The sequence below is a fragment of the Dermacentor andersoni genome, chromosome 10 (genome assembly GCF_023375885.2).
Source record: "Dermacentor andersoni chromosome 10, qqDerAnde1_hic_scaffold, whole genome shotgun sequence".
Classification (NCBI taxonomy): Eukaryota; Metazoa; Arthropoda; class Arachnida; order Ixodida; family Ixodidae; genus Dermacentor; species Dermacentor andersoni.
In genome coordinates, this window is record NC_092823.1 from 120,207,924 (window position 1) to 120,228,942 (window position 21,019).

At 43.6% G+C, this 21,019-nt stretch overlaps 1 protein-coding gene across 2 annotated transcripts; it reads right to left on the reverse strand.

Annotated features, from left to right (window-relative positions):
- Nucleotides 1–6,669: 6,669 nt before the first annotated feature.
- LOC126544893 (lactosylceramide 4-alpha-galactosyltransferase-like) lies at nucleotides 6,670–19,887 on the reverse strand. Of its 2 annotated transcripts, none has more exons than XM_072285018.1 (6): nucleotides 19,436–19,887; nucleotides 15,934–16,024; nucleotides 12,066–12,143; nucleotides 9,734–9,926; nucleotides 8,131–8,472; nucleotides 6,670–7,114 (listed from the first exon to the last, which is right to left on the reverse strand). In XM_072285018.1, the coding sequence occupies exons 1-6, from the start codon at nucleotides 19,436–19,438 to the stop codon at nucleotides 6,754–6,756; spliced, it is 1,068 nt and encodes a 355-aa protein (XP_072141119.1). In that variant the 5' UTR covers nucleotides 19,439–19,887; the 3' UTR covers nucleotides 6,670–6,753. The 2 variants fall into 2 exon arrangements, with proteins under 2 accessions (XP_072141119.1, XP_050048378.1); XM_050192421.3 differs by having other exon boundaries at nucleotides 15,934–16,021; nucleotides 19,436–19,886.
- Nucleotides 19,888–21,019: the final 1,132 nt, after the last annotated feature.

Here is a 21,019-nt window from a genome sequence, read left to right on the forward strand (position 1 = left end):
GAATGCCGAAGCAAGCGAAATTGTGCATTTACCAGCCGAGATATCTTTTTGTTAGGGCAGGAGGGAGGTCATTCCGTCTCAGCAGCTCTGCTCTTATGTCACAGGATAGTTTCCCAACACTCTCATGTGATAACAATCTTGACGCTTATGTCTGCAACTAGGCTGGATGAAAGTTTGGTACCATTTTCACTTTTTGAGCAGTAAAACCTGCCTAAATTACATTACAGCTGGTCCTCCTTAGAGAATATAGGGCAAAAACTGCGCCATCCATAATTTTAATGCTAAATAATATAGTTTTCACAAGTTATCATGGAGGTATCCCAACGTAATTAGTCCAGCCTACTGTGACTACTAAGTATATTTGGGACATCACGAAATGGCGAGGCACTACTAGGGCAAAGCGAGATATTTGTTCAAGACAACGCTCCTAGTTATTCAAAAACGCATATAAGTGCACTAATCGGTGATACGGAATTCGCAGTACTTGAGTGCACGACACGAAGCCCACTCTTGCGCTATTCGATGCATTCACTTGGGACTCATTGTGAAACACGTACGCAATGCCTCTGATTCTTCTCCTTTGCTTTTATCCCCCTGCTCAGCTTCTTTCCGGCTGAAGCCTTTGCGCTTCCTTTCTCGCGCCCTCCCTCCCCCTTCCGACTTCTCTCTTGTGGAATGCTTCCTGTCGGCCGTGCCTCTATATCATTTAAAATATTTCACGACCGTTCAGTTGTTGAGTAAACCCGCATACGCGTTCAGATCTCGGAAGTCGCGTCAATTTCCACAATATGAGCATGCGTGAAGACATAGCGGTTGGCGCCTACACCTGATAGTGCCATTGGAAGGCTCACACGGGCAGCAACCAAATACGCTGTACGTGCAGGAAAAAATTCAAATAAATACGCGGTTCCGCTTTACGCGAAGCTTGTAATTCGATTAAAGGCCCTCGGAAACGTTATACGATTGCTTTCAATGTTGTTCAAAAAACTTCATCACTCTCGAAATTTGTATTTTAAAGAAATGTGCAGAATGAAAGGGGCAATAATCAGGCGAATATTCCGGTGTTTGTATGAATTGGGTATTAAATTAAAATCACTAAGCCCTCGTTTCTGCCTCGTTTCGAAGCTTTATTGTGAACCGCGTACAGTTTCCCCGCTTCTGAAATCAGGTCGGTAAGCGGGAACATTAAGAGTGCGCTATTACCCAAATTCAATAACATGCAGATTGTCTGAAGCCATACCTGAAGCATACTCATGTATCTTTGCAGTTTTTGGTATAGAGCGTAAATGTCACGGTCAGCCGAGAAGAATGCAATGTCATCTGCAAACACATAAACTTGCTCGTCCTGACAAGTGGGGATGGAGCTCATTAATATATCAAATAATATAGGACTCAAGGCTGCTCATTGGGGAACAACACGAGTCTGAAGTTTGACGAATTACAGCTATGTCTGCAGCAATAAAATCCGCTCAATCGCAAAAACTCTGCCAACCAAGCAATAGTGTAATTTGGGGAATGATCTCCTTGCCAAATATCCAGTAAATTTAATGTTATATACTGTCATATGCTTTAGCTATATCTAATGTAACTAAAACAGAATATTGAGTCTTTTTCCGAACAAGTTGGATGCGGCTCTCTAAAACAGCATGGCCACACCATATTGCGCAATCAACTCTCAAGCCTACTATTTGAACTTGCTATTAAATTATCCATCGTGCAGACAGCAATCCTGTAATGTCATGCTCCCTCTATGAACTTGGCCATATTAGGAGCAATAGAAATAGGTGTGATATTTTATATGTCATAACGTGCTCCTTGTCCTTTAGGTATGGGGATTGCTTTAGATACTTTCTATTTGTAAGGTATCCAGCTTTGTTTATTGAATAGTTTAGAATATAACGTTCAGAAGGTCACAAGGAAATAGATCGAATGAAATGTTTATCATGTGAACGCTAAGTCAATCAGGACCAGGGGCTGACATGGGTAAGTTACGAATTACTTGAGCTAATTCAGCCAATGTAACTTCATTAGACACTGATGATGGGGCTCGTTTTTGCAAATTGTAGGACATCGATGACACGAATGACACGAAAACCTTTAGCAATGAGTTCTAGAAATTTTCTTATGTTATTGGAGGACAGGTTTACATATTAAATATTAATTGGTGGTAGCAGAATTTTGCGATATCTCATATATCTAAACGACGCCTTTTTGTTTTGAGGTTTAGAAAGGAAATCATAGTGTTTCATATCATAATCTTCTTTAGCTTGAGCGAGTGTGCGTTTAAATATGCAGCGTGAAATATGTAATCAGACCAATTTGGGGGAATGGTTATAAAGAAGCTGCTTCCAAGCTGCTAGTCGGCGTCGGTGGTCTTGCATGCAGTCTGTATTCCACCAAGTGCTATAACATGCTTTCTTTGCAGATGTAACACTAAATTAAGCTTTTCTTGTATGTTCTTTTCAGAACGGCATAAAGTTTCATAGCTTTGGTGTCTCCACACTCATCAGAACGGAAAACCAAATGTACCTTAGGATTGAATTTATATTTATTATAATTTACAAATACGCGCACCTGTGAGCATGATGGCATTATCGGGCAAGCAATTTCAAACATTATTGGAAACTAGACCCTGTTGGTGGCAGAGTCCGAGGCTGTCCAGGATGAGCTAGTGAGAGACGAACACACGCAACTTAAATTCAAGGCTCAGCGGGACTGATTACAAATAAATGTAGGAATTCTAGGTATCACACCAGACAGATCGTTATCTATTGTCCAATCTCACAAGCGTTTGCCACATGGCCAGCTCGAAAACCTCAGCACGTGTGGCGGCAGTTGAAATCTCCAACAAGAACATTGTCCTTACACCATGAAGTCACAGCGCAATCCAAACATCGAGTGTTCTGCACACCCGCAGGAAAGTATGAATTTACTAACGAGAATGGTGGGCAACCTGGTAGTTGTATCTAAGGCAAACATTTTACTTTCGGGAGGCATTTGTTTATATGAAATCTTTCCCTTAAGACTAATTCTATTAGTGATAAAGAATGCTAAACATCCACCTTTTGATGGACGATCCAATCAGATATATCAGTAGTTCGTTAACTGAAAAGATTGATGCCCTGAAAGTCATGTTTCCTCCAACGCAATAATGTCCGTGGATAATTTCGATTATAAATACAACAAATCTGCTACTGCAAAGTGAATTGATCATCAATTCCAATGAATAATCTTAAGTAATCCTACAGTTGCGAAGGAATTGACTGAGTAACTTTCTTACTTAAAAGGCTTTCCTATAAGAAATTTTGTTTGTAAGGCTATCTTTGAGATATTTTTTGGTCTTTGAGTGAATAGTGTAGCTGTTTTATTTACAAGGAAAATCTACGTCGTTATAACGATCTAGGATGCATGCCTATTTCATCTGAGCCCTGTGTGTTATCATTGATGCCTTCACATTGACTCTGGTTGAGATCGACAGATGAGCCTGCAATTCGGGTATTTTGTGACGTGAAATTGGGAGTTACTTGTTTATTTGCGGCGAGGACGTTGGCAGTCAGTTGTTTGAGAAGTTATACGAATAGCTGTCGTTGCACCGAATATCCGTACTATCTGGTTAGTTTGGATTTGTGTCAAGGGCTCGCAAAGGTTTCCAACTAGGCGCTCCACGCATTTTTTCATTGCCCTTTCGACACCATCAGCAATAGAAAGTGAAAGAAACGCGTCCGTTGCTGTCCTCTGAGTGGCCGTGACACCGGCGTATCCCTGTGTCCTGGCCTGAATTGTATCTATGGCTTCTCTACAGGAACAACGTATTCGTTCAACAATTTCTAGGATTCGCATTTCCTGTGCCTTCGCTGCACAATCAGAATAATTAGCAGAGTGCGCGTCATTGCAGAGGCAGCACCTTTCCTCCTTGCGTTTTCACTTGCTGGAATTGTGCTCCTCCCCACAAATTCGGCACCTGAGGGCAGACCTACATGCTTTCAAGGTGTGTCCATTACGCCAGCACCTTACACGTTGGAGGGGACAAGGGAAAAGAGGTTCGACTCTGTAGATTAGGGGTCGTGCATGCCTGAAGGTTTTGTGCCTCTCAGCTCAGCGAGCAAGGCTTCCGTGTGGAAGCCGAATGCTTTAAGGATATTTAGACAACCATACTTTGGTCGGCGTTCTGTTTTTATTCCTATGATGCCAGATCTTGCAGACTTGAATCGTGGAGCGGAAGGGATGGCACAAAAGTACCCCTCCGTCGTATTAGACCGTTTTGGGCAGTATGGCCCCGGTAAAGGTCAGGGTAGCATCCTTGGTGCGCGTATCATGCGTACCTGTACGAGTTATACTCCACGCGTGCGCACCCGCGCGCTAAGAAGCAGTGTTTCGGGCGGGACGTGTTACGGAATTCCGTGAACCACCCTTCTTAGCACGTCTTTTCCAGTGGCTGCGAACGCTTTGACGGCGTTTGCGTGATCGTTGCTGGTTAGGATTCGCATACCTCCAGCTTCCTCTGCCACCTCCTGGTGCGTGGTGAAAAATATAGCTATGTTGGAGCCTAGCTTCATTCGTAGGATGAATTTGTCTCCAGAGAATTGGTGTTGGCGATCTTATTACGATATTAAAGTTATCTTTCGGTGAGGGTGGGAGTTTAGAGAACTTGTTTGGTCTCGGTCGTCTCGTTGTATTGGTTTCCGAACTGTCTTCAGCTGCCGCGTTGTCGCGTTTGTGTTGCAATGCTTGTTGTTTGCAATAATGCAATGTCGTCAACAAAGACGCCTCAGGCCCGAAAGATAGTCTCCACTGATTCCCCGCAACTTCCCGGTTCAGTCGGTGTGGGTTGTCGATCGGTCACGATGAGGTTCACGACCGCAGCGTCGAAAAAATGCGGAGCTCGACGCGAGCCAGTGTAAACTGTTCGGTGCCCTTGATGGTCCTATTCTATATATAATAACACAACCTAACACAACCTGCTACATAAAGAGCTACGTAGCACACACTTCACAAATTGATTCTTTTTGCCAATACATTTGCATGTCAATGCACGATTAGGTTGAACAATAGAAAAGCATTGCTTTTTTGTATCTACACATTTTTCACCGTTAGCCTTCCACGATTGGTGAAAATGCGTTTGGGCCAAACCGGCTTCACCTGTCTGCCAGGCGACGTCACAAAACTGCGGAAACACACCTCGTCCAAGTGACGCGCAGGCACTAAAAGCGCATTTGTATGCCAAACAAAACAGAACTTTTCTTGCTTTCTTTTTTTGGAACAGGCTGAGGATGCCTCGTTTCAAAAGGAATGGGAGATGGCTGCCCGACGATCGTTTAGGCGCTGGGTACTCGGAGTTTCCGGCGAGAAGTAATATCTTAGCGCATAACAAAATTTTGCTCTACAACATAACATTGCCGAGCCCTTTTGTCACGTGTGCGACATCGCTTGGACAAACCATCACAGCATCCGGGTTGGCGGCATTTTTAACGACCCCTTGCACGGCGAAGTGATCGTCAACAAGCCACCGCAAGCTAAGCAAGAGGAAAGAGCCCATTCGGAGACGCGGGCACCACTCTCCTCACGTGGTCGTCTACTTTGACTGCGCTAGGTCAGTCCCACCGAATCCCTTTCCTCTTCTGCGCGCTCCTCCTCGCCTCTCACCAGCCAGTAAGATTAGCAAAACTTGCCGCTCTTGGCAATGCTATTCGCTTAGATACCAAAGAAATTTGACCTCCTGTAAACGGGAAGAGTGTTTAATTCTGCTGTTGAAACAACATCGCGGGTAAGAAGCCGTGCTTGCATCGACGCTTACGTTAGTTTACATTTCCAAGTGTGATTTTCTTCAGAATGAATTGAGACTGGAATAACTTTAGGTTACAGGCACCCCTAGCTTCCTTCTCATTCTATAAGTTGTACGAGGCATGTACTTGCCTTTTTCCCGGTCTTTCCGCTGGACTATGCGAGACACATTTGTTTATATTTTGATGAAGCAGTAAGCACGCTGTGAGTAACGGAACGGACAATGTGTATTCGGTATAGGTTGATTACAGCCTTTGCCGTAAATGATTTTTTCAAACGTTCCAGAGTGTCATATAGTGCCATGATCACAATGTTTCCCTGATTTCTAAAAAAAAGCCCTACACGACATCAATTTTTAATTGAAAGAAAATTAGAGAAATGTCAAGCATAATGAGCTATGGAACATTCATGTTCCTGACCCATTCAGAGAAATTGTAACTAATGACAGATTGCTAGTGCTTTTCGCTGTTTTCATGCGTCAAACGTGTTCTCGCTCAACCTTATTTATATTTATAGACAATAAGGGCCGAATTAAGGGTAATTGATAAACAAAGTTCGAACAGTGTATGAAATATGGTTTTGAAATAAATTGTGTGTTGAAGTTCGCGCAGTTGTGAGAAAACAGAACCATTTCCACTGTCAGCCGTGCTTACCAGTTAGATTCTGCCAGACCTGCCGCCACACGGCTGGTAAAGAAAAGGATGACGTTGACACCTCATATTTTTCACGATATAGCAGATTAGAAACTCGCCATCTCATCTCGGAGCCAATGGAACACTTGGCCATTTTTCTTTGACTGCCGCGTGGTGTCGTGCCCGACAAAGAGCATTTGTTCCGGGGCTATAGTGCAGACACAACGCAAAAATAATTCGCCACTGACACCGCATGTATAAGCAAATGACACAATTATCAAGATGTTTTGGCTACAACCATGACGACCAACGCTGTTCGTCACCTCACGGTTGTGTTTCTTCAGCGTCCAGAACTTTTCTTACGGTCGCTGCGGTTCTTCGCGAGCCTGTTCGTTATAGGACACAACTTCTTTCGCAGCATGTCGTAAGCGGACCCGCGCTCCACCGTTGCACCTCGACTGTACGAGTTCCACAGGTGCAGGGCGTAGCTATCGGTTGTGGCCCGCAACACCGCCGCCGTCGCGTTTCTCTGAAATGGTTTCTGCCACTGCAGGTAGTTGATGGGATAAAAGGCAGTGCCTGGGAGAACCGTGATGCCGGAGCACTCAACAAGGGGGAGTTTCCTGAGAAGGTTCCGCGGACAGAACCAGGACAACACGCGTTCCAGGAGCCGGGGTCCGTTGTGGGCCCACTTGCGAGATCTGCAATAGCCATTCATAATCGTCATCATCACCACGGTCATCATCATTGTCATCATCATTATTGTTATCCTAGTTGTTTGTCATCACCATCATTTTCATCAACCTAATGTGTCCACTGCCGTCTGAAGACCTTTCCCAGCGTTCTCTTTTTCTGTTGTCCCTGTCTTCCACCAGCTGACTTCGTCGTATGTCACGATTCTCACAGGTTGGCGTACATCAGATAGATTTGAAATTTAAGCTTTCTTTCATGCCAGTATACGCCAAACACAGACGTTCTGTGCGGTTCCAGGAACGCGCACCTACGGCTGAGCTTAGTAAGCTAGCATTTTTGTGGTGAACCGGCACAAAGATTTCAAAGCTGCGACTATGTGAAAGGGCTTTGAAATAATTATGGTCATTCTCTGGCAGCCCTAACTGCAGTGTACTGCAAGCCTTGCGCCTTACTGGTCAATTTAGTTACCAAACTACCAAGTACATGATTTACGCCTAATTGAAGTTGGTGACGAGAATTCGACAAACGGTATTAGTGCTTCTGCGACGTTTTCAGTGTAGTGATTTACCACTGAAGTGCCTTTCTTTATTCTCGCTGTAGCGCATCTTGTTCTCTTCACCGTTCTGTTTCGAAAAATTTCTCACGCACAATCAACAGTTCCCGCGCTCTCGACCGAGAACTCTAGCTTCTAAAGGTGCGTCTCCTAAGTGTGCTCCCCTCCTGAACATCGCACAGCCGAAGTTTAAAGTTAAGATGCAAAAACTGAGATGGTGCAGCGGTCATCAAAGAAAAGTTTAACTGCGAGATATTATATGCCGAAAAAAACGCTTATATTACAGCAGCGAAGTCGCAGTCATATAGATAAAACAATAAGAATACGATGTTTTAGCAATGACAAATGCAATAGCACACTTCGAAAAAGTATGTCTTTAGAAGAGGTTGGGAAAAGCGCGAGGAAATAGTATCGTCAAAATGACGGGTCTGCTGAGTAACGAGCAGTTTCAAGGAACGGGCACAAACTTACTTGTACGTTCTGCTGAACTCTTCAAGGCAACGGAGGAGGAAGGGATGCCCTCTGTCGAAGACCAGGACGCTGTTGCCGACGTCGGGGAAGAGCTCTCGGGCGACGACGTTTCGCAGTTCGCTGAAGCTCTTTAGGGTGAGCACGTCCATGTCTGCATAGACTCCACCGTACTTCCACAGGACCAGCAGCCTCAAGGCGTCGCTGAGGTGGTTTACACGGAAAGGACTGTGGTTCCAGTCGTCCTTTATATACCAGTGCACGAGAACACTGTCTTTGACCATTGAGTTTAGGTCAATGTTGAGCAGTCGGAAGTTTGGTAGCTGTAGCAAGTTCTTGAGAGGCCTGTGTAGAAGGTGCGACGTTCGTAAAACTCTTTTTGAGCCTCATTGCACTTGTTGAGAAATAACTGTTAGGTTTCAGCCTTTGGCACTTGATCAATCTCTGTTACACTTAATTACAGGCTCTTTTTGCGTTCTTTCAATTTTTATAGCGTCCGCAGTGTTCTAAACTATATCTGAAGTGGCGTAGCTTTTCATGTCAGAGTAGCTTAGGTAAGATAAATAGTTTACGTAAGATTAATCACTCATGCGGCCGCGATACGCCGTATAGTATCAGTCAAGAGATATATTACTTTAATTTTACTATTTAACTGTGATGATGAAAATGGCAAAAGAGTGCTGAGAAAAAAGCTACAATTCGTATAAGTAGCTATCCCTTTGGAAATCTTCTATATTGGCAAGTTAACTACTTATAAATCATTTAGCAGTCTACTCCACAGGAAATAATCGAGCATTCATCAATATGCATAGCATAAGTCACTCTGGCGCTATAAAAATATATTCTTTTTCATTAGCTTCAAAGAATGTAGTTCCATAAATAGCGCCCCCAAACTTAATATAGGCTAACAACCTCTGCTTGCAACAGACTGCGTTCAATACATGGGCCATGAAGCCATCACTATTCTGTTGTAGGGTAGGCTCCCTGTAGTGTCCGAAGGCCGCTTTGGTAGAATGAAGTCGAAAATACACCGCAACTGAAACTAAACACTAAGAAAACAAATCCACTTAAATCTCGCCTCACGTGTAAAAAAACGTGATAAGGGCGCTTGTATGAATTCGTGTGCGCATGCGCATGGGTGCTTCTGAGCTGCGGTATAGATGGATCGTTTCAAAGAGGTGGTGGGTGACTCTGTATCCTCTATAAGTACCCCGTTTCTGCAATGACTGGCTTCTCAATGCTACATTACTGCGAGCATGTGCAAGATCTGCTAAGAAGACGTGCACGACGTGATATGCATCCGGCCCCGGAATGTTGCGGATTTCATGAAGCGGAAGACAGAGTAGCACACGCAGAAAAGCCCGGTCTGCTTGCCTTTGTTTAAAGTACCGGACGCTGTATATATATATGTATATATAGAGCAAAGCCTCTGACGCCGACGTTGAAGTGCAATATCAGTGTAACATAGCGAGTCGAACCTGTATCCCACAATGACACATGAGGAGCAGCGAGTTTACACGCAACGTTCCTGGAAATTAGCATATTTACGGCAGCGGGCTTCGCCACGTCTTTAACACTTCAGATCATGCCTTTCATGGCTTATTACCTGCAATCCTGCATGTCCAGTATGGTCAGAAGCCACACATTGTAGTACGGATGCCGAAGAGCTGCCGACTCGATGGCGCAAGCGGCCCGCTCGCTGATGCACGACGCGCCAGCAGTCTCGAGGAAGAAGATGTTCTTCGCCGATTCGTTAAGGTCGACGTGTCGCTCGACGCCCTTTCGATTTTCTTGTTGTCCTGAATGCATGGCGACAATGTCATTTTACTTGCTAATAAGGACAGATAATGCTCAAGGCAGGAGTGACCAACCGGGAAAACAATGAATAGCGCTACAGTTACGAATTATGCATAATGATACAATCACCATGCAACTCTACAACCCACCCAAAATGTCACACTTGTCAACATAACCGTTTGTGTCCATCTCTGAAAGTTCGGAAAGAGGAGGTGAGAAACAAACCGATCCTTGCACGACGAAGTTCCCACTGCCTCTACAGCGTGCAATGGTAAATCAAACTAATGTTGGCATGCAAGGTGCAGGCATAAAACTAGCCTTGGCCGATATTGACGCTGGTTTGCTGGATATTGACGCAAAACTTTAATGAAGGTCTTGAGGTACGCGATTCAGCGCGCTGCGGGCCACAACAAATATTTCGTGTATAATCCGCGCACTGTGGGAAGCGGTGGGAGCAAAACTTTGGTAAACTGGCAAAATGAAATGGTCCATCTGAATACGAGATGCCCACTGGACTCGGGTGACGAACAAACCCGCCAAATGCCACCAAGGCGGTGGATAAATGCCAAGCTGCGCTAGCTACCACCGACCGGAGCCTGGACACCTTTGGACGCCACAAAGGTCTCGCGCAAGAGCACGTGCATGCAGTAAAAAAAAAAAACTGCCGGGCGCTTGCTTTTTTTGTGAGCTCCCACCCTCGCTCACACGGTCTATGAGAAGTTGCGCAAACGCCAAGCATCTCAATGAGCTACATGGCGTTATCAGGAGAGATGTATGCGTGCTTCTGTGGCTTAGTGCTCCTGTAGCTAAGCATCTGGTTGCAGGGACTGGGAGACTGAGCTGCGATCCCACCACCGCACAGGGGATCATTTCATTAATTAGTGTGCGAGCTATTTGATAATACAGAAGTCGCCACAATCCACGAAGCCTGGCAATATTTGCCATAATGAAGATTCGCTTCAGAAACAATTTTCAGGAGAGATCGATGTGGACAGTTTTCGGTAGAGCACACTGAGTAGAATAAAACTAACTGCAAGAGTAAGTAATCTTGAATCCACAATAGCGATAAAGAAAATACTACAAGCCCATATAACAACAAGCTCGGAGGACTAACTTGGTGAGATAACTGCTGTCAATAAAGCCGACCAAAGATACGGACGCGGCTAGGGCCGTTCATGCAAGTCTGAACGCATTGCTTTCGTTTGTCACGGCTTTCTGACCAATAAACACTTTTCGGCGGCTTTCGGGTGGATCAAGGGTGGAAGCGTAGAATTTGACCTGTATAATGTTGACGCAATTCTCATCTTCGTGTTAACAACGTGCCAAAGCACCTGCCGCCGAATTTAATTCTCCTGTCGCGAACGTTGAGCTCAAGAAGATGTTTACGAAAATCAGGTTTCCTTTGTTCTTTTGAATCATGCTGTATTTGTAAACTTAAGCGAAGTGAAACGCAAAATTTAAGCGATGATCGTTCGTTATGTAGATATACAAGTAAGATAAAGGCACTCATGGCCAGCTTGTGAATTCACTGTTCGTCCATCACTATTATCGTCATGTTGGCTTTTATTATTGTGCTTCGGAACATGTAATATATTAGAAATTAACTCGACAGATTTAGCCACAGTTTTAGTGACATAGCAGAAAAATTTAGCAAAAAATTGGCTACATTTCTTGTCTCAGTTTAGCGACCAAGCTCCGAAAACATATGGCAACAATAAAGTTTGTTTCCAGTTGGGGATTCAAAATAAATACCTCCTATGCGTACCTGGGGCGCAATGTTTGTTGGGCTTATGTAATTACCTGCGTACATGAGCGGAGTATGGGAACGTCCTTGCTTGTGTGGCCACATTTCTTAATAAATGTCGCCTTGCAGTTCGGCGTTACTAATATATCGACCTCCCCTTGCGGTGACTTGGCTGTCTTTTGCTCGTGTTGCATTAAAGCTTCCCTTACTGAAAAGCTTTCTGAATAAGATGCAGCTATATGCCCGAAAACTTCCAGTGCGTTTATTTATTTTCCCCTCACGGAGTTTTATTTCTTTTCTGCGCAGAGCTGCAGACCATATTATGAGAAGTAAACGGCAATAGTTTATTCAAACTTCCAAAATAATCGCACAAACTACCTAAAACAACAGGTCTTACCTAAGCATTCCTGGCAGAAAGCACCAGATGCACTGGAGAGGAACGCACGGGGACCGTAGCCAAGGTGCCTTGCGCTAACTGGGTTAGATGGGTGAATCACAGGAAAAAGAAGGTTTTGGTGAGGCAAGTGATACTTCAGGGTAACGGGAGAAAACGGAGTAAGGACTATGCCGATCCAAGGCACTGTCGGAATCTAAACCATTCGAATCTTCTCGGATTAGCGAACGGTAGTGGATGACAGGCACATGGCTTTGTCCCCATTAGCTGTTCCCACTCTTTGTATCGAAGATGAAAAAGACGTATGACACTTGCTGAGGGAAAAAAATGGTGATCGTAGGTGCATGCAAAGAAAAGTAGGACACATGTTTAGGTACATATGTAAGTGTGGAACAAAATTTCACTTCGTCTAAATTGGTTTTAAAAAGGTTTATAAGTGTATGCTGTTGATTCAATCGTGGCAAAGCTGCTGGGTTGGTGTTTCTCTCGTGTTCCTATGAGCAGTCTTTAAATAGCACCTAAGCATATGGTGCGTGCATCTGGTGGCTAGTTGATACGGCGTTGTGCGAGCACATCGCACCCTGAATTTTTCAGCGCGCCGCCGGCGCCCCCACTCTCGGAGGCCATGCTAAGGTACTCTGCATTGTGGGTTATGTGTAATTTCCGGCGAGCGGTAACACGGGCGCTTTCTGCAGTCTCGTCAACAAAACGGCAATTTTTCTTTCAGTTTTTCGTGACGCATCCACTCGTATTTCAACCCTAAGATCTTTCAATGAGACTCCTCGTGTCTACACTGCCCGGAACTGGGTCTTTTTAGGTGTGCCAACATTTTCTTGCACTAGCATTTATTATTTATATACCTCTTAACAGGAAGCTTTAGCTTGGGTGCTCCTATCTGAATACACGTAAAAGGAGAATTCGTTTTTTTCAGCAACCACTGCACAAAGCTTGAGGAAGTTTGCTGCATTAAAAAAAAGCCTAAAATCTAGTGTCTGTTGGTTTCAAATTGTTTACTTAGGTCGCAAATTTTTTACTATAAATTGGCAAAAATCGAAAATTTTCAGGAGACGAAACTATCAAGTTTACAACTCCCTATGTAAACAACGAAAAAAATATATCACATTTCTGCGCATTGCATATCATAGTACATCTAAAGCGGACAAAATTTATATGTTAAACATGAATCTAAAAAAATTAGTAATGTGTAAATACAGCATTTCAAAACCCTTGTACACAACGTAAAAAAGGCATGTAATATACTAAATTGGAATATAAAACATGCACACTTTGAATGACCTAATGAATGCTGTTTACACAACCGCGATTTCTGTTTTTCACGGAGAGCTATTAATTTGTAAACTTCGTTATTCTAGTTTTGTCGAACTTCAGAATTCTTGAAAAAAATTTCAATAACATTCAGTCCCTAAATCAAAATTCCGCTTCCAACAGTTACTATAATTTAACTTTCTCTCTCAGATACAAGAAGTTTCATTAAAATTGGTCCAGGGGTCATCTCAGAGAAACGTTTTTATGTTTTACGCGTATTTCAATAGGCCCTGTTGGAGTTGGGCCCGAGCTAAAGCTTCCTCTCAAGACGCAGTGGCACCTACCTATTCAGGAGGATTGACCAGGAATGCGCACGTGAGACACCCTGCGGCATATGTGAAGTATATTGAGACTGGCGCAGACCAAACATCAGAAATGTCAGAGGGAAATCAAAGAAATTGTTGAATATCACGTAGCACAGCAATGAGAGGTTTGCGTGCTTTGGAGTTGCCCATGAGCTTACAAGTTTTATGCCGGGATGGGTTCTCCGATTATGCGGAACACAGGTGCGCGTTCACTGACCCTACTTTGTGGGTCGAAATACTGTTTTTTTATAAAGCAGAGCATCCGGTGGCAAATACCCAGCTGAAAGGAAGCCTCACCTCATCTAGCAAATCAGGTCAGCGGTAATGCACGAAGTGGAGTGCAGTTTATAAAAGGCTAACTACAGTATAGCAGGAAGCTGCAAAGAAAACCAACGTGGAGAATGTATTTATGCAACATAAGGCTTTCGATTTGAAGAAAATGTTCGTTTCCCAGTTCTAGAAGAGAAATCCATTATGTTTTACAATGGTCCTCGGCTTGAGCTAGTTGGCTCGTACATTCCGGAAAATCAGCTGACACTTATTTCGACAAGGTGTAAGAACTGTGTCGCAATGTGTCATCTGTCATCCGTCTTCTCAAAATAAGCGCCCCCTGATTTCTCGATGAGTATTGCTGCTTTGGAGCTGCGTCGCTCTTCCGGATTAGATCACAATTATTCTTTCATGAAACCTTCTCCACCTTGGAAATTTCCTCATAACTCATTTGTTGATTCAGTGCTCGTGCACTTCAAGTTGTCGACTAATTCTGCTGGGAAAAGAGTCCATGAAAAATAGTTGGTCCTGGGTTTGATCCTTGGACCTGTATGAATTTTCCGACAATGGCAACGCTTTTTTCCTCAAAAACTTGCATAGGCTTCTTTTGTAGCTTTGTGCTATACCATTAGGTGAATGGCAACATAATATTTCGCATTGCGTAATAAGGTGTCACGCTGCAGAGAATAAGATCATGGGAATTTTGTAACGAGCGTTCTTCAGACGGTTGCACAAAACGCTAACTGATTGGGTGTTCTGCTGCGTATGTGGACGCTATACGCGCCACGACTAGCCCTTCACGTTATTTCGCACAGAGAGGCGAATGTTTCCCTTCAGTTCGTGACATTGTGGTGAGCCTCTTATTGATTTAAATACAGCCTGGGAAAATAGTCTTTACAACAGTTTCAGAATATGCGCGAACGTTTCACAGTTTACGGAATACCAGAACAATGGGGGGGGGGGGGGGGGCTATCTTATGGCGCAAAGGCCAACCAGAGCTCCCCAAACTACTGAAGCAACGACCGTGGCCCATCTGCTTTTAACAAAGGCGTTGCCAACAAGAATAACTATAGTATACTGGAGTTCTCCTTCGATCTTTCAGCGAGGGCCACGGCGTACGCAACACAAAAATACCTCGGACATACTGTGCTTGAAGAAAGTGTCCCAATATTGCTCTCCCAGCGTCATTGCGCCCGCCGACCTCTGTGATGCTCAAACGTACCGTAAACGCTAGCAGTGTGCCTTGTAATAAATACTCTTACCCGAAGCCCCGTCCTTCTGCGCATCACCACACTTCTCAAAACTCGTATTAGCAACCACAGCAATCACATGAAATGCATTTCCCTGCTCTGTTTCTGCGACATGGCGCCGCGCCAAAGCGTTCATTTCATTCTCCTCTTTTGTTTCCTTTTAATTTTGGGGTAACATCATGGTAAACCCAACCGCGACAGCATCTAAACGAAACCACTGATGATATTACCACTCATGGCGACTGTGGGAGCATAACAAAGATCCTACCGCACAAACTATAAACATCAAAGAACACATCGTAAAACGAAAAGAACGGCTATTTGTATCACAGATGTGAAGGCGTACATCAAGTCTGGAAACCGTGATGAGCTTCACAGTAACAATAAGCCATGTGACATGGAGTTATCGATCGATAAGACCATTTTCAGTAGAGAATGTAAAGGTTCAGAGAGAACGGTATAAAAATTATCGACATTAATAGCAAAAAAGCTAAGTTTCAATATAAACGACTCTAGAAGCAAAAGCTACCATGTCCCAGTACGCTAAAGAATCACTACAATTTAAGAGAGCTCGCCAGCACAATCGCAGTCTAGGTTGTTTTAGAGAGCCAGCAGAACAATCATGTACAGCCCTGGTAATGTGCCTAAAGCACCCTAAATGCGATGACAAATGACATACGATGGTTAAGGTTAGTAAAAAAGGAAACTGGTGCAACTTACGAGTGACAGTTAGCAATACGAAGAAAACCACCGTAATCAGGGCTGTCAAGTCGGAGCTTCTGTGGTGCTGACAGATGGAAATCGTTGCCTGCTCAATATCATTAAAGAAAGAAAAAAAGAGCACGGTATGATGTCAGGCTAAAGTAAAATGAAAAATTTTGCTCCTCTGGGAATATTTGCAGTAATAGGTATAAGTAATAATGTCTGAAGAGGAATCTTTAGCGCTGAGCCAAATCTAAGATTGGAATTCAAACCCATGTCATACACAGAAATGCTTTTATCGGACAACCGCTAGACAAAGTTGTAATAAATTTGTTCCATTTTAGTAAAAAAATTACGTTTTAGTGGTTCTATGAAGCAGAATTTTTATGTAGTGCCTGGAATTTGTTGCGAAAGTTCAGGAAAACTGGTAACCTGAAAAAAAAATTTCAAGCACGAAGTTTACATATTTAACACAGCGCCAAGGACCGATATCGTAGTTCTGTAAACAGTATCTGTTATAGCACCTCAAGTGGACAAATTTACTGTTTAAACGGACAAATTTTCAACGCAAGTTTACAGCTTACGTGCTGTTTTTACGATGTTTGCAAGTACTTTGCCACAGTCCTAGTGACAAACTAGTAGCATATTTAATAGCGGTGTGCAATAAATCAATTTCGCCAACTTTAGATGTCATATTAGGCGTGGTTCATCAACTTGTGTTATATTGCTCAGTTACAGAGTTATAAACTTGGTAGACGGCTTTTAAATCAGAACCAGAAACAATTATTTTGCTCAAGGAAGAATGTACCCCAGAAAAAAAGCTACTCATTCAGCAGCTTGACGAGGCCTGGGGCCCTACAGAACGCGGCGACAGCGGCAACACAGCAGTGTATGTCGTACACCTGTACGAGAAAAAAAAGCAATACGAGAAACAAAGAAAAAAAAAGAAAGAAACTGCTCGCACCAAGCTGTGAAGAACGAGAAAAAAGTACATATACATACACCAATACGAAACTATATTTTACACTGACATGTTATATTCACATGCACACGCGGAAAAACGTGCGTATATATAGTGAATATTTTTATGAATTTCCTCATAAAATTCCCGATTTAAATAAAGTATCCTTCATAGAGTGACTACATTTTAGCTTTTTTTATATGCATCAAACCTCATCAAAATTGGTTCCGTAGTTGCGAAGAAAAAACAATATCTCCAAAATTATTTTTAGTGCTATCACGGTCGATGACTGATGTCGTTGCACTAAATGTAGGAAAACAACTACTTGAATAATTCTGCAAGAGCCAGAAGCTAATACCGTACTACCCGTTATTATTCAGATGCTAGAACAGCCGCAGTTTGTGTTTGTTCATTTGTTTCTTTCCTTTTGTGTTTAATTCAATCCGGCAATTAAATATTAAATCCGACTTCAGCTTTACTGTCTCAGTTATCGGACGTTTCATGATTCGGAATAGTCATACCCATTAAGAGGAAATCCTGAAGCTAACATTGCATCTCGTGGATAACCGTCCGCAATATCTTGTGCTCCGTAACATATTGGTATTCAAGAATGCGCATTTTCACTGCGTAAAAGAACTAAATATTATGTGTAAGGTCGATCTATCTATTCGCACTGTATAATGAATGTATGCTACATGAATATCGCATAACTGGTGGCTGACGACATCGACAACTCGGGACAAACGCAAGAAAATCAAGAACTCCGAACCATGCAGATGTACGATTCCGCTTAGGCTTGGAAGTGTTGGGTGCTTCAAGCTGAATCGTGTAATATCGTGCCCACAGCGCGAATATATTGCTTGGAACTAATTAATTATGCCGCCTTGAAGCACTAATAGAATAGATATACTGTGTTGTGCATGTGTACTGCTGTTTTACACATTTAATTATAGGAAGTCCCACTACACTGTTTGACTGTAGGACAACTGTCTGCAGGATACATGCACCATCTTGCCTACGTGGCCTCATAGTGAATAAATGTTCAACTTCGACAGCGCAGAACATCAGCAGGTTATGATTCTTCTTGACGTTGAACATACGTTGGCTGGTGACGAGAGAGAGGTAGAGAGACAGAAATAATTGGAAGAAAAGTGGAGAAGTTGGCCTGGGTTAAAAGTCTTCTAGACAACTGCTGTGCTTAAGAGGAATGGGTACAGTGTAAAGGAATTTACACCCCTCAGCGTGCATAAGGGTATAAATTTGTCCATACCTCACATTCTTGCACCTTCTTTGAGAGTGAGGGTGTGAGTTATAGACCGATTTACACCCGTATACTAAGGTGTAAGATGACACAAAAATTTCGCAGATGTATGCCAACCTTGCCAACCTGAGGAACTTCTCTATCAAAGACAGCGAAGCTGCTCATAACCAAGTCCTCGCACCGTTTGGAAGCACTACGGCGTCTTTTTGTACCAAGCGGCATAAAACGAACAAATGGATAAATGTAGCCTGGTTTCGGCGATGTACTGCATGAGTAGTGCTCCATGGCTGGTCCCATGGAGGCAAGAATCATAGTCAGGTGGTCTCGTGCGATGAAGGCCGACTGTCTGCAGGTCGCGGCATGAGATCTGGTTTAGGCCAGGGCACGTTCTACAACAGGCGTTTGATTGTAGCAGCGGACGCTGGAGCCATTTATTATGGGCAGGTACCCTGCAAACGCTTTAGTATATCCCATGTCATTCCTTCGCTGTACCCTAGACTTTTCTAATGCTCTGCTACATCGAAGCTCAATACTTGTATAGTCTACATATATTAGTTTCATACAATTATTACTAGAATGCTCTTGCTAGTATCTACGGGAGCTGCAAGCAGGGCGGTTTTAACCCCAGCATGGGAGTGGGTGTAGTGCATGAATTTGCCTAATTTCATCGTTCTGGCTTCAAATGGCTTCGTAACTTCGTAAACTCGTGATTTTCAACAAAGTACTATGTAATAAGCAATTAAATAAACATTATTAAAATGCTGCGACGGTAAGATTCGAACACTGGAACACTAGCACAGAACACTGACATCCGCACCGTTTGCCCCGAAGACGCGGCATAATCGCAGACTAACAGAAAATTTTTGCAGCCTAGCGCCCGCCGTATCAGTGATTCTACGTACTGCGAGCAGCTTTGAAACATCTCCAGAGTTACGCAGGGTCAGGAAATAGGACGACAAATAAATAGTCTCGTTTGGATTACTTCAGACTACCGCAGTCTTAAGTATCCTTTGCGGCTTTTTAAATCATTGTTAATTTGTAAGGATGCCTTTGCGCTATCACATGTTTTCGCTGCCCAGTACCTGTTGCACATGTCAGTTTTAATAATAAATGCTGTAAACATGACAGTTCGCAACAATTACACTTCGTCTAAGGTGGTAGACCGCAGCTGCTTGAGACGGTAGCTGATAAAGCATCTGTTCACAACAAGCTCGGGATCCATCTTTAGTATCTATAATCAGTGTTTTCCCACCGCAAATGTCACATGATTACGCACTGTAAACTGTGAAGGTACTCACCATGACGTCCAAGCACGAGATGTCATTTCACGCAAGTTTTAGACGTAAGAGCAAAAACAATTTCTCCGCGATTCGCGATTAATTTCCCATCGAGCTCTCATCACCCCCATCAAGCGGCCGTAGTCGCTGCTTGGCGCAGATCTCTAGCTCCATATCGCAACGGCGTTAACCTCATCGTTTACCGTGCTATGTGGAGCGGCCCAAAAGTACGTACAGACGCCAAAACGAAGACTACTTTCATGCTCTTTGCCTCTCCTCCGGTCCCCTCACCCCCCGGTCTTCTCTTTGTTTCCTTACAGGAAAACGCCGGCAACCCGTGATGCCTGGAGACTAAAAACACTTGGCAAAAAGCACGGAACATTTAGCCGTTAAGCGTCACAGAAAACAAAAAAACAAAGTGGTGATGACAAACAAATGAACAAGCAACAAAGACTAGACTATTCAGTGAGAAACGCAGCGGACGCCAAGAAGAAAAAAAGGAGGGCTGGAAACAAAACCGAGTTGTTGCGAAAGCGGCAGGAATGTGACAAAAGGAAACAAAACGAGAGAAACTAGTGACAATTAGACGTGGAGGTGTGACAAACATAACCAGCCGGACACTCCCAGAACGTGCTCGTTGTTTTGGGCGCTAGCGCGTGGTGACAGGCCGGTGTGGGAGTTCCGTCGTTCGCCTTTGTGCAACAGGAATCGGACTCTCCGTCACGCTCCTCTACTGCACAATGGCGGACTGGCGTTCCGTAACGAAGCGCGCGACCAGCGCGCTTCCGCTGCTAGCACGCGACGGCTTTGTTTCGTGTTTTCCTCCCTCTATCTGCGAGGCATGCGCGTGCCGAATCGAGCCGCATTTGTAGGGAGGCTTTCTATAGCGTTCGTGTGACTTGTCTAAAAGTGACCGCTAAACTGAAGCTTTTTAAGTCTTGTGACTTGCCTAAAAGTCACAACCAAACTGAGGATCTGATAGTTTCAGTATGCGGTTTCTTTAACAAGGAAATAATAACAACTATATCAATTTCCACTCGTTATCCGGGGTTTCAAACCCTTATCTATATTTACATTTTGTAACCTGTCATTTCAAACGTGTGCCCGGGATTTCAACTCCAGGTCCACACTTTGCGAGTATTGTAATATGTCGGATTGTTTTTGGACATTCGTAGTCACAGACAGATACCACTAAAAGCTCGGTCACGATCGCTCCAGCTAAGCGAGAAAAAAAATGTAAACTATTTCACAGTAGTAGCTAAATCCTGCAAAAGCGCTCATTTTGAGCTTGCCGGGAACAAAACTCCACGGTTCAAGAAAGTGCGTGCTTGCCTCAGACAAATCTCTTTACCTTGGTGGCCGCTCTACCCTGAGAGATGTTTTGTATGTGTGTCAGCGTGAAACAGAAAGTGGGGAGACAAAAGCGCGATGTTTGCACTGATATTTAATACATGTTTGCGAACAACTTTTGCAGACGTGTATGAAAAAAAAAAGATATACTCTGAGATTTCCCTTAAATTGAAGAGGAAAATCCCAAACCTAAATTCAAGCGTGTAACCAGATATTGGATGAAATCACCGTGTGTCATACAGCTGAACAAGTCCA

Bases quoted from the DNA above. Each gene is read 5' to 3' on its own strand.
- LOC126544893 (XM_072285018.1), bottom strand. The intron at 12,144-15,933 runs GTAAGTTGCACC...CATCTAACCCAG, and splicing joins CGTATTGCTAACTGTCACTC to TTAGCGCAAGGCACCTTGGC. The intron at 9,927-12,065 runs GTAAGACCTGTT...CCATGCATTCAG, and splicing joins TTTCTGCCAGGAATGCTTAG to GACAACAAGAAAATCGAAAG.